The following is an 11,877-nucleotide window of genomic DNA, read 5'->3' as shown; positions in this document are numbered from 1 at the left end:
CCGTCTCTCCACGCGTGTCTCTATGGGGTCCGCGCCTCCCACCCGGTGCCACCCACGGTGACACTGCGGGGTCCCCCCCCCCCACAATGAGGGCGCACGGCGACCTCTGGCGGCCCGAGGGGATTAATAGGGGCAGGACCCGCATCCCACAGCCGGGATGGAGACCCCACAACTGGGACAGTGCCGGGGTCCCATGGGGTGACACAGGGCTCCCTTTTATTTACATACTGATGGGTGGAGAAACCCACGGGTGAACGACCCCCCCCTCACCCCGGAGGGGGCCTGAGACCCCCAACCCCACAAACACCCCCAAAGGCAAAAACCCCAAAGCCATACAAATAAATAGGATCAGAGGGAGAGCATCACCGGGTGAACCCCAGTGCAAGGGGGGGGCTCCAGTCCCTGGGTTCGGCTGACCCCCAAAGTGGGGCACGACCCAACAGGAGCCCCCCATGTCCTGTCCCCACAGTCACGGTGTCCCCACAGTCATGGTGTCCCCACAGCGATGTCCCCATGGTCACAAGGTGAAGATCTCATCCTCGGTGTCCCGCAGTGCGGCCGCCCGCCGTGTCCGGGTGAGGGGCTGAGCCCCCAGCTGGGGACCCCGCAGGGATGGCCCCGGGGGGGGGACAGGGACAGCGGCCTCGGGGACACTGTGGGGACATTGGGGGGGGAGCAATGAGTTATGACCCCATAACCAAACCGCATAGAAAGGTCTTGGTGAGGTGGGGGTACAGGGTGACCCCAGAGCCAAATCCCATAGCAGAGTGGGTTGGGGGACATGGGGTGGAAATGAGTGGTGGCCCCATAACTAAACCCCATAGAAAGGTCTTGGTGTGGGGTAGTGGACATGGGGTGGCAGTCAGCAGTGACCCCAGAGCTGAACCCAATAGCAGAGTGGGTTGGGGGACATGGGGTGACATAACCAAACCCCATAGGAAAGTGAGAGTGAGATGGGGGACATATTGGGTTGACAGTGGAAAGGGGGACTGGCAGTGAGCAGTGACCCCATAACCAAACCCTACAGTGAGAGTGAGATGGGGGGGGTGAGGATGGACACAGGTGGTGGCAGTAAGTGGTGACCCCAAACCCCATAGAAAGGTCTTGGTGTGGTGTGGGGGTACAGGGTGACCCCAGAGCCAAATCCCATAGCAGAGTGGGTTGGGGGACATGGGATGGCAATGAGTGGTGGCCTCATAACCAAATCCCATAGGAAAGAGAGTGAGATGGGGGGGGGGGAGGGCAGTGAGCAGTGACCCCATAACCAAACCCCATAGAAAGGTGTTGCTGTGGGGTGGGTGACATGGGGTGGCACTGAGAGACATCCCCATAACCAGACCCAATAGGACAGTGGGTCAGTGTGGGACTGGGGTACATGGAGTTGGTGGTGCCGAGTGGTGACCCCAAAGCCAAACCCCATAGTGAGGTGTCAATGGGGTGGCTGTGGGGTGTCAGTGGGGTGTCAATGGGGTGGCTGTGGGGTGGCTATGGGGTGGCTGTGGGGTGGCTGTTGGTGCTCACCTGATGCGCAGCTGCTGCTCCACCACCGCAGCTTTGGAGCGACCGATGTCGGCGTCGAGGCGGCGCAGGAAGTCGCGGGCTGTGAGGTCAGTGCTGGTTGTGGTTGTGGGGCTGGTGGTGGTTGTGGGGCTGGTGGTGGTTGTGGGGTCTGTCGGTGCTGACCCCATGGGAACCTCACTGTTGCAGCCCGGGGGGGGGATGAGGAGGGTGGGCTTCAGGAAAATGGTGTCCGAGGTGTAGAGGCGATTGGCGCGTTTGATCTGCTCCATCTGCGGGACAGAGATTGGGGGGGTGGGGGGGGAATGGAGTGGGGTGTAGGGTGAGATGGGGGGGGGGGATATGGGGGGGGCCATGGGGGGGGAGATGGAGGGAGGATATGGGGGGAGATATGGGGGGGGACATGGGGGGAGATGGGGGAACATATTGGGGGATATGGGGGGAGAGATATGGGGGAAGATGGGGGGGACATATGGGGGGATATGGAGGGAAGATATGGGGGGGCGATGGGGGGAGATATGGGGATAGAGAGGGGGAATGGGATATGGGGGATAAAGATGGGGTGGGGTTGGGGGGGAATGGGGATGGGGGGCGATGGGGTGGGATAAAGGGTGGAATAGGGACAGGAATGGGAAAAGCAATGGGATGGGAACGGGAATGGGACGGAATGGGATGGATATGGGACGGAATGGGATGGATATGGGGTGGATATGGGACAGGAAGACAGGAGAGGACGGGGATGGGGACACGGACAGCGATGGGGATGGGGTTGGGACGGGATGTGATGGGGGCGGGACAGGGCCGGGCCGGGCCGGGGACTCGTGGGACGGGCTCATCCCGCTGCCCCCCCCCCCCATCTCACCGTGACTCCATAACGCAGCGCCAATCCCGGCAATGTGTCCCCCGGCCCCACGCGGTGCTCACGACCCCCGGCCATCGCGGGGCGCCCCGCCGCTCCCCGGCCCTGCTCGGGCCCGGCGCGGAGCCCGCTGGGTGTCGTAGTTCAGCGCCCTTCTCGTCCCACGACGGAAGTGCGACGGAGAACTACACTTCCCATCGTGCTTCGCGGCTCCGCGCGCCGCGCTCCCTATTGGTCAACACCCCCGCGGGAGGCACGACGGGACGGAGGACCCGGAAGCGGACGGGTGGGCGCTCCCCGTGGCGGCGGCGGTGCGGCGCGGGGCTCCGACATGTCCTTCAAACGGGACGGGGACGACGCGGGGCAGCTGGCCGTGCTGCAGGTAAAACCTGCTGCAGGTAAAACCTCCCCAGTGCGTCAGCGGGTCCCGTCCGGTGTCCTTTGGCGGACGGGGGGGGAGGAGGGGTGAGGCCGGGGGGAGTGGTTAGGCCTTGGGGTGGGTTAGGCCTTTGGGGTGGGTTAGGCCTTTGGGGTGGGTTAGGCCTTTGGGGTGGGTTAGGCCTTTGGGGTGGGTTAGGCCTTGGGGTGGGTTAGGCCTTTGGGGTGGGTTAGGTCGAGGCCTTTGGGGTGGGTTAGGCCTTTGGGGTGGGTTAGGCCTTGGGGTGGGTTAGGCCTTTGGGGTGGGTTAGGTCGAGGCCTTTGGGGGTGGTGTGAGGCCTTTGGGGTGGTCAGGCCGAGGCGGGGCCGCCCTGACGCTCCTCGTGTCCCCCTGGCAGAGGAGACGCGTGTCGGAGCTGTTGGCCAATTACATCCCGGAGGACGAAGCGCTGCTGCTGAGGAGCGGGAGGTGAACGGCCGGGACCCCAATGCGGGGGGTGGGGGTGGGACCCCCATAGCAGCGGGCCCGGCGGGGGGCACAGCGCTGCGCTCCGTGACACCCCGCGGTTGGTCCCCGTGCAGATACGCCTGCACCGTGTGCCCGCACCGCCCCGTCTTCGACACGCTGGAGGTGCTGGCGGTGCATCGGACCGGCAGGAAACACGTGGGCAGTGAGTGAGGGGCTGTGAGGGGCGGGAGGAGCAGTGCTGAGCCCCCCCATACACACTCCCCTTTACTTCTCTCCCTTCCCTTCCAGGTCTCCGGCGCTGCTATGGCGGCAGCCGCACTCAGGAGGCGACAGTGAGGGAGCAGCAGTGCCAGGAGGCAGCGGTGGGCGCTGAGGTGAGTGCGGAGCCCTCTCCCCTTCCCCATCCATATTCCCAGCTCTGAGCTCTGACCCCCGTCCCCCCACAGGGCTCCCCAGCTCCTCTGCTGCTCAGGACGAAGCGGATCGCACAGAGCGCGCTGCTGAAGGCAGCTCCATACAACAGCTGCTGCAGGAGGACAGGGTGAGGATTCAGCTCTGCAGTGTGGGGAGAGCCTTCATCCCACCCCCCCCAACTCCAAGCCCTGATGGTGTCCCTTGTAGGGTGAATGGAAGTGGTGTGAGAGCAGGAAGGACCCGAATGGGGCCAAGTGCTGCCCCGACAGCCATGAAGGAGGCCACAGCTGCAGTTGTGCTGCCCAGGCACTGCGGTGGGAGGGGAGGTGAGTGCTGTCGGAGCTCAGAGTCGGACTTTGCGCTGCCAGGAGGACGTGGGGAGTGTCTGGAGGCGGGTGGGGAGCTGTGGGGTCTGCAGGCAGCTGAGGGGATGGGGTGGATCTGCCTGGAGAGGAGGAGCTGTGAGGGCCGCTGAGACGCTGTGCTGAGGGTTGTGGTGCAGTGGGAAGTATCAGCAGTGGGGCTGGATTCCTCCAGGTTTGGTTCTCTGATTCTTTTCTCTCTACACTCAGCAGAGGCAGCCATGGATTCCACCCACACCCAGCAGGGCGGCCCGAGGGGGGCTCAGCCATCACCGCCCCCCAGTCAGCCCACAACTATCAGCCCCACACGGCGCCAGGAGCTGCAGCGATACCTACAGCTTCGGAGGTGAGCGGGGTCTGCGGGTGTGGGACCCCCATCCCTGCCCCCCTGCTCAGCCCTCCTCCATCTGTCTGTCTGTTTGCAGTGCTGGATGGATCCAGGACCCCTCTGGGAAGTGGGTGAAGGATGAGAACGCCGAGTTTGACTCTGATGAGGATGAGCCCCCCCTTCTGCCCCCCACCTGAGGTGTTCAGCCCCACCACTGTGAGAATGGGGCAGCTGGAGATGAAGGGGTGTGCAGGTCAAGGGGAAATACAGCCTGGTGCTGCGGGGTCCCTTCATTCTGTGCTCACAGATTGCCCCTTTTTGAGGGTGTCCTTATTGTAGTACTGCGGTCTCGCTGTGGGCTCTGGGCTGTCCCCAGCTGTCCCTGCTCCAGGTCACGCTCAGTGTGGTGCAGACATGTTTGCCTGGGGGGGTCATGGCCTTTAGGCAGCGTTGGGCTCCACTTCCTCGTACTCAGCAGCTGTCCATGCAGTCGGCGCAGCGCCCAGCCACGTCACCCCCACCTCCCCCCATCAGCCTGTGGGTCCTATGGGTGCTCCCACCTCAGGACACAGCACTGCTAGCTCCCAAACCACCGCCTGCACCCCAAGGAGAACACCCCCCCTCCCCCAGCCCTTACGTCCCATGGGCCCCAGAGCTCCTGTCTGGGGTGGGGGGGGCTCCCTGGCAGCACTGCCCCGGCTGATGTTACACCTGGGCACTGGGATTTACCCGCTTGCTCAGCTCGGGGCCATAAATAGTTGTTGGGATGGGTGCCAGGGCTGCAGTGGGTGCCAGCACAAACCCTGCACTGGGCTGGGGGCTCTTCCCAGTGCCCTGCAGACCCCCACCCACCCCACAGACCCACACTGCTGGCTAATTGGGGCTCTGGGTGCCTGGCTCTGAGCTCCATGGGTGCCCACCTCCCTGCTGGGGGTGCCTTGCTCCCCTCCTGCCCCAAATCCTGGCATTGCTCCGGGCCCTGTAACACAATCCTCTGGGTATAAATACCCCGACCCGACCATGCAGCTTGCTGCTTCCCCAGGGGATCCAGAGGTCCGGCTGGGCCCCTTAACGAGCCTTTCGTTAATGGTTCGAGGTAATTGGGGCCCTCTGGGTCTCAGGCTGTGAAAGAGGGCATTACACTCCACAAACCAACTCCAGCTCCGTGTCTCCGTCCTCTTTATTTACAGTGGATCCAGCCCCAGGGAGCCCAGAGCAGAACCCATGGCTGAGCCGAGCTCTGGGCTCCAGTGGAGCCGTGATGGGGGATGTTCAGGTTTTCTTCTGCTTGCGACCTGGTGCAGGGGAGAGGCAGGTCAGGTCCCAAGATCCCATTAACCCTTTAATTTGGGGGGGGGGGGCACTCACGGAGCTCATTGTTGCGGGTGATGGCGATGGCAGCTCGGGCACGGGGGCCTTGCTGTGTGAAGTGGTACCCAAAGCGCACGACGGAGGGGCACTTCTCCAGCATTGTCGCCATCTCCATCTCCACCGTGTCCCCCAGGCGTTGGCACTGCAGGGCAGTGGTACCATGGAGCAAAAGGGGGATTCAGGACCCCCCCATCACAACCCCCCGGCCCCTCCTGGTCCCTGTGGTTGCCCGTCCTCACCTGGTTGTCCACCTTGAGCTCACTTAGGGTGCTGTTCTGGTACATGGCCTTGATGACACTCATCATGCCGGTGCTGGTGATGAAGTTGGACTCAATGTTGAGGCTCTGCAGTGTTTTGTTCTCTGCCAGCATCTCAGCCACAGCCTGCGGGATGCCCATGTCACCTGGCGGTGTCACCTCGGGGTGTCACCTCACCTCCCTGCCCCCACTTTTGGGATGGTGGGGATGGACTCACATTGGCCACAGGGTCGTTGCTGCGGGTCGCCACCAGGCTGAGCTTCTTGACATGGGTGTTGGTTTTCATGGCCTCGCAGATGGCCTTCAGCGTGGAGATGGGAATGTCCTGCAGCCAGGGGGACATGGCTGTCACCGATGGGGTGGGAATGGCCCCATAGTGGTGCACAGTGGGAGATGCACCTCAGGGGTCTGGATGTCTCCAGGGCACAGCCGTCCCCGAGAGCACGCAGGTTGTCATTGAAGGGTTGCAAGTGGCACCAAGGGGACACAGTAGGTGATATCAAGGGGGGCACAGCACCTCCAGAAACCCCCCAGGCTCAAGGTGAGCACCCTGAGGTCAGCCCAGAGCCAGGGGTGCCCCCTCACCTTGATGTTGTTGAGGTTGACGTCCTCCAACGCGCTGTCGTTGGCCTGGATCTGCCGCAGCGTCTCCTCCACATTGGTGGGGTTTGGGGGCTCATCTGGCACTGGTTTGTATTTATCTGGCTTCACCACACCTGGGCATGGGGTTGGGGGGGACACAGGGGTGTGTGTGAGGGATGGGGTTGGTGGGGGTGGTGATCCCAACCCTTCTGGTTGTGTGATCCTGTTGTTCTATGGGTGGTGGGGGTGGGTTGGGGTTGGTCTGTGATCCTGTTGTTCTATGGGCAGTGGGGTGGGTTGGGGTTGGTCTGGGTGGCTTCGGAGGCTTTTTCCAACCTTCATAGTTCTGTGATCCTATATAGGGACATGGTTGGTGGGAACAGTGGGGCCAGGCTGGGGTCAGACTGTGTGACTTTGGAGGTCTTTTCCAACCCCAGTGATTCTATGATCCTTTAATTGAAGTGAACGCAGTGCGGATGGGTCGGGATTGGACCTAGTGACAGTGGAGGTATTTTCCAACCATAATGATTGTGTGACACGTGGGTGTGCGCAGAGGGGGGGTTCCCTCACCCCAATCCCACCACCAGCCCCGCTGCCCCCCCCCCCATATCCTCCACCCTCCCCCCCATCAACTCACTGTTGATGCCCTCCGTGTTGCTGATGGTCCCACTGCAGATGGCGTCGTAGTACTGCTTGTTGCTCATCAGTGTGTACATCCCCAGGATGGCTGTCAGACACCCATGGGGTCACCATGCACCCCAGACCCCCCCCATAGCCCCCAGGGCAGCTGCAGCCCCACAGGGATGGGTTGGGGGTTGTGAGCTGAGTGCAGAGAGATGCTGCTCTTGGAGCCAGGGGATGGTGGGGACTCCATGGTCACAGCATGAAGGGTGGGGGGGATATGGGTGTGATATGGGGATGGGGAGGATGGAGATGGGGGTGTGCAATGCTGTAGTGCAACAGCAGCTCGGTGTGAGGGGTTGGTGTGACACAGCAGCTCTGTGCTGGACCCACCTGCAATGTCACACATCTCAGCCTCGGTGGCGTTGGCCAAAGCCTCCTCCAGCTCCGGCTCCAGCGTGATCTGCTCCTCACGGGGGATCTCCCGCGTTGGGTTTTTGGGCACAAAGGGTTTCCCTGTGCAGTGGGATGTGGCTCACACCCTGCACGGCCCCACAGCGAGGAGTGACACCAACCCTGGGGTCTCAGTGACCCCCATGTAAGGCAGGAGCAAGGGACGCGCTGAGGGGTGGCAGCACAGGGGGGTTGGCAGCACTTGGGGGGTGGCATTGCCAGCACTGTGACATTGCCAGGGGGTGGCCATGCCCGGGGCTGGCGGGGGACCAACTCGCCCGGGACATCTGAGCTGCTGGTGAGCTCCGTGCCGCCAAGCTAAATATACCTGGTGCTGCACTGCCCTGTCCCCCCACCACGACCCCCCATTCCCACACCTTTCTTCTCTCCAGTGAATGGCACCAGGTCCTCACGTTCCTTTGCCTCCAATGCCTGTTTCTCCAAGTGTTGTAGCAGCGCCTCGCGGTCCAACGGTCCCGTCGGGCTCTTCTGTGTCTGATCCCGTTGCCGCAGCCCCGCCGGCAGCAGCACGTTCTATACAAGCAATGGGGGACACCCATGGGTGCCACTGCTGCCCTGTCTGCCCGACCCCCCCCACTCCCATCCTATGCTGTGCTGACCCCCCCTGCGCACCTCAGGGTCCATCTCCAGCAGCTCCGTGTCCAGCTGCTCCAGTTCTTCGGCCGACAGCTCCTGGAGGATCTTGTCCTCGTCGATGTCCCGGTATTTCTCCAGCTCTTGCCGGTAGGATGTCATGGCTGTGGGATGGGGGTGGCCTGGGGGGGGTTGGAGGGGGGGTATGAGACACTGATACCTCCACCCCTAAGTGCCCCACAGCTGTGCCATGGGGGTTAATGGGGGGCGGAGGGGGGTCCTGTTGGCCGGGAGCTGTGGGGCAGCCCTGGCTGTGGGTCACTCAGGCCTCACTGTGGTGCTTTTGGGGTACCTGAGTTACAGCTCAGCACTGCTCCCCACAGCCCTCCATAACGCCCCCTTTCTGCTCCCCACAGCCCTCCATAACCCCCCCCTTTCTGCTCCCCACAGCCACTCAGGGAGGAACCACAGGCACACACTCATGACATGGAGCCCTCTGCCCCCCGAGGGACCCCCATGGGGTGGGGATTTGCCCTCCAACCCGCAGCTCTAAGAATGGGAAGGGGCTCTCCAAGGGGGACACCGCAGTAACCCCAGAGCTGACAGCCGCAGGAGAAACCCAATAGCACCGCTTGGCACGGGGACCCCCAGCTCACCCTGTGCCCCCCCCAAAGTTGGGGGCACGGTGTCCCCCCGCCCCCCATCCCTCCCCCCCAAGGCCGTACCTGGCTGCTGCCCGGCGCTGTGTATCCTGCCTGGGCTGTGCCCGGTGCTGAGCCAAGGGCTCCGGCCGCGCAGGGCATGAGATCAGCGTTTTATTCTGCGAGCCGGCAGTGGGGAGGGGCGAGATCACATATCCCGCTGTTATCGAGCCCTACCAGCGCCCCGCGCTGCTCCACCCGGTACCCGCCGCCCTCAGGAGCCCCCCCCACCCCCCCGGGGCATCGGGGCTCATCGCTGCGTCCGCCCCATCGGGGGGGGGGGGAAGGTTTGGGGTTGGTGCTGTGGGAGGCACCTCTATCACCGCAGAGAGAGGCTGCCCCACATATCCCGGAGCTGCCCCACATCCCACAGCTCTGAGACCGCCTGTGTGCCCTTCTCACCTCCAGCCCCAATCTGAACGCTATGGGAGGGTGTGTGGGGCACTGCATGGATCTGCCTGCAAACAAGGCTTCATTTCATCCTGCTGGATAACCCAGCAACAAGGGCACGACCTGCGCTCCCCCCTCACCTCCAGCTCCTTCTTTTTTCTCCTTTTTATTACAAAAAAGAAGCCAAGAAAACAACAACACAAAACAGGTTGACATGGAACAAGGAACAGGCGCTCTCAGGCCGTGGGCACGCTCTGCTTGATGATGATCTTCTGCCGCGTGGCTCTCAGACCAGGGTCAGGGCCAGGAGGAGCAGCCCCCAAAGCAGCGGATGCAGCAGCGGCGCTGGGCAGCCCGTGGGCCGTGATGTATTTCTTGTAAGCCTCACGGATGATTTTAAAGGCTCGGATGTTGGAATAGGGGATGTCAGTGATGGGGTCACGATATACAGCGGGTTTGTGGGTTACAGGGCAGATCTCCCGCACCGGCAACCGCGGAGCCTTCGATTTGGGGAAGAAACGTTCAAAGGTTTCATCATCAGTGAAGGAGATGAAGGTGCGGGAGCACTTGGAGCTGGAGGCTGGAGCAGCTTCTGCCTGCTGAGGGTCTTGGTCCAACCTGGAAGAGCCACAATCAGCTCTAAGGGATGCACGGAGCTGGGGGAGCCCAGGCTGTAGGCAGCACTAAACATGCTGCTCCACACTGAGCCCCAGGGATGGGAGCGATGGGGACTGTGTGCAGCATAAGGGAAAAGCATCAGGATCCCATCTGCTGTTCCCAACTCACCCCTCCACGTCCACATTCTCCTCCTTGCCCAGCTCTGTGATGAGGGGCATGGTGACGGACCAGTACCGGATCACGGGCCCCACGCATTTCCTCTTCTTCTGCACCTGCTTCTTCTTATCAGCCTCCAGGCGTTCGTAGTTCTCTGGGGAAGCAGAGATGAGCCCAGAGGGTCTCAGCACCCCCCACTACACCCCCCATCCCATTCCCAATCCCTGTGCTCTCCTCACCCAGCGAGCGGAGGTTGATCTCCTCCGTGATCTTGGCCTCCTCCAGCAGCTCCTCCTGTGTCAGCGGGCGGTCGTAGTTGGGGCCTCCCTTCTTGCGCTTGGATTGAACCTGGCGCTCCTGGATACGCAGGAAGGTCTGACGTGTGTGCTCTGTTGTTGACTGCCTCATGTGCTTCCGGCCTGCAGTGGGAGGATGGGGCTCAGTGTGGGGCCAGCACAGCTCCCAGGGCAGTGGGGTGCCTGGTTCCAGCCCAGGGATGCTGGCACATCCCATCCTGACTGCACTCACTGTCTCCTACTTCATCCTGGAGTTCCAGTGGGGCTAATTTCACCTCTCGGGCCTTTTGGGAGCTGCTGCTGGGGGTGTCGGCCTTCTTGGGTCGAAGGCTCTTGATGGGCTCCTAAGGGTTGGGCAGGAGGGATGTGAGGAGGGAGAAACCACATGGGGCTGCCCCATGTCCTCCAAGGGACACGTCCTCCCCACAGTCAGTAATTAGCAGATTGCTAATTATCCCATCCATCTGGGGCCATCCGTATCCCTTCCCAGCAGGTCAGAGGACACTGGGATGGCCCCAGCCCCATCCCCACTTTCCCCTCCTCACCCTGTAGGCCTTGGTGACCACGCGGCGGCGCCGTTTGGGTTCGCTCTCATCCTGGTCACTCGTCGGCTCCTCGCCCTCATCGATGTCAAAGTCGGAGTCCACCTCATCGTCACTGTCCGACTGGTCGCCCCGGTACTCATCATCCCCCGACTCCTGCAGGGACAGACGGGCAGCGTCACAGCCAGGGCTGCGCTCCACCACCCCCCCATGGGCCATTCATTGACAGCTGCCCCTGGGGGTCCTCCCAGCCCCATTTGGAGCCCCTCTTAAAGACCATCTAAAGCCACCCCGGCCCCATTCTGTCCTCCTAAGTGCCTCCGTCCCCATTCTGACCCCTCAGTGCCCCCAGCCCCTCCAGGACCTCCCCCAGTTTCCCTCACCAACCACTTCAGGGCTCTAAATGTCCCCGATCCCACTCAGCCTCCATTGCAACCCTCTCATCTCCCCTCACACCCCCATAAATCCCCTTCCAGGCCTCCCCTGAGGACCCCCCGCACCCCCCCGACCCCCTTTAGGCCCCGGGTTCCCTCCCAACCCCCGTCTAAGGCCTCACAACCCCCTCAAACCCTTCAGTCCACCTCACACCCCCATAAATCTCCTTCCTGACGACTCCCCGGACCCCTCACGACCCCCGACCCCCTTTAGGCCCCGGGTCCCCCCTCTAAGGCTTCACATCGCCCCGCAGCCCCCCTGCCCCAGCCCGTCCCGGCCGTCGCACCTCAGTGAACCCCCCATACGTGGTCTGGTAGAACTCATCCTCCTCCTCGGCCTCCAACAATCCCGACAGCCGGTTCCCCGCCGTGCGCCGCGGGGCGCGGCCTTCAGCCAAACTCATCGCGGCGCCTCCGCCGCCATCGGCGCTCGACTCGTCGTCCTGCCGTGGGGGCGGAGCGAACGATGTAGCGCCCCCTTGCGGCCCGGAGGTCCGGAAGACTGGGTTGATTTCTATTGGCTGCTCGAGGAGC

General features: G+C 62.8%; 4 protein-coding genes across 5 annotated transcripts; 1 reads left to right on the top strand and 3 right to left on the bottom strand.

Annotated features, from left to right (window-relative positions):
* Positions 1-177: 177 nt before the first annotated feature.
* On the bottom strand, positions 178-2,494 carry LYSMD1 (LysM domain containing 1). The gene is made up of 3 exons (XM_015884667.3): positions 2,381-2,494; positions 1,522-1,790; positions 178-653 (listed from the first exon to the last, which is right to left on the bottom strand). Exons 1-3 carry the CDS (start codon positions 2,453-2,455, stop codon positions 518-520), a joined length of 480 nt encoding a protein of 159 aa, XP_015740153.2. The 5' UTR covers positions 2,456-2,494; the 3' UTR covers positions 178-517.
* Positions 2,495-2,637: 143 nt separating this feature from the next.
* Positions 2,638-5,488, top strand: SCNM1 (sodium channel modifier 1). 2 transcript variants are annotated; one of them, XM_015884666.2, is made up of 8 exons: positions 2,638-2,759; positions 3,154-3,224; positions 3,338-3,426; positions 3,513-3,598; positions 3,671-3,765; positions 3,846-3,964; positions 4,214-4,346; positions 4,426-5,488. In XM_015884666.2, exons 1-8 carry the CDS (start codon positions 2,709-2,711, stop codon positions 4,523-4,525), a joined length of 744 nt encoding a protein of 247 aa, XP_015740152.2. In that variant the 5' UTR covers positions 2,638-2,708; the 3' UTR covers positions 4,526-5,488. The 2 variants fall into 2 exon arrangements, with proteins under 2 accessions (XP_015740152.2, XP_015740151.2); XM_015884665.2 differs by having other exon boundaries at positions 4,211-4,346.
* A 2-nt stretch (positions 5,489-5,490) lies between these two features.
* Positions 5,491-8,994, bottom strand: TMOD4 (tropomodulin 4). The gene is made up of 10 exons (XM_015884664.3): positions 8,932-8,994; positions 8,246-8,388; positions 7,990-8,146; positions 7,553-7,675; positions 7,176-7,265; positions 6,542-6,672; positions 6,174-6,281; positions 5,939-6,082; positions 5,697-5,841; positions 5,491-5,623 (listed from the first exon to the last, which is right to left on the bottom strand). Exons 2-10 carry the CDS (start codon positions 8,366-8,368, stop codon positions 5,601-5,603), a joined length of 1,044 nt encoding a protein of 347 aa, XP_015740150.1. The 5' UTR covers positions 8,369-8,388; positions 8,932-8,994; the 3' UTR covers positions 5,491-5,600.
* Positions 8,995-9,447: 453 nt separating this feature from the next.
* Positions 9,448-11,788, bottom strand: VPS72 (vacuolar protein sorting 72 homolog). Its single transcript, XM_015884663.3, has 6 exons — positions 11,631-11,788; positions 10,913-11,065; positions 10,600-10,711; positions 10,311-10,490; positions 10,084-10,225; positions 9,448-9,915 (listed from the first exon to the last, which is right to left on the bottom strand). Exons 1-6 carry the CDS (start codon positions 11,745-11,747, stop codon positions 9,534-9,536), a joined length of 1,086 nt encoding a protein of 361 aa, XP_015740149.1. The 5' UTR covers positions 11,748-11,788; the 3' UTR covers positions 9,448-9,533.
* Between the last annotated feature and the right edge of the window lie 89 nt (positions 11,789-11,877).

The sequence above is a fragment of the Coturnix japonica genome, chromosome 27 (genome assembly GCF_054131305.1).
Source record: "Coturnix japonica strain WE chromosome 27, WE-NBRP24, whole genome shotgun sequence".
Classification (NCBI taxonomy): Eukaryota; Metazoa; Chordata; class Aves; order Galliformes; family Phasianidae; genus Coturnix; species Coturnix japonica.
Note: the sequence above shows the minus strand (reverse complement) of the source record. Positions and strands in the feature narration are given on the sequence as shown.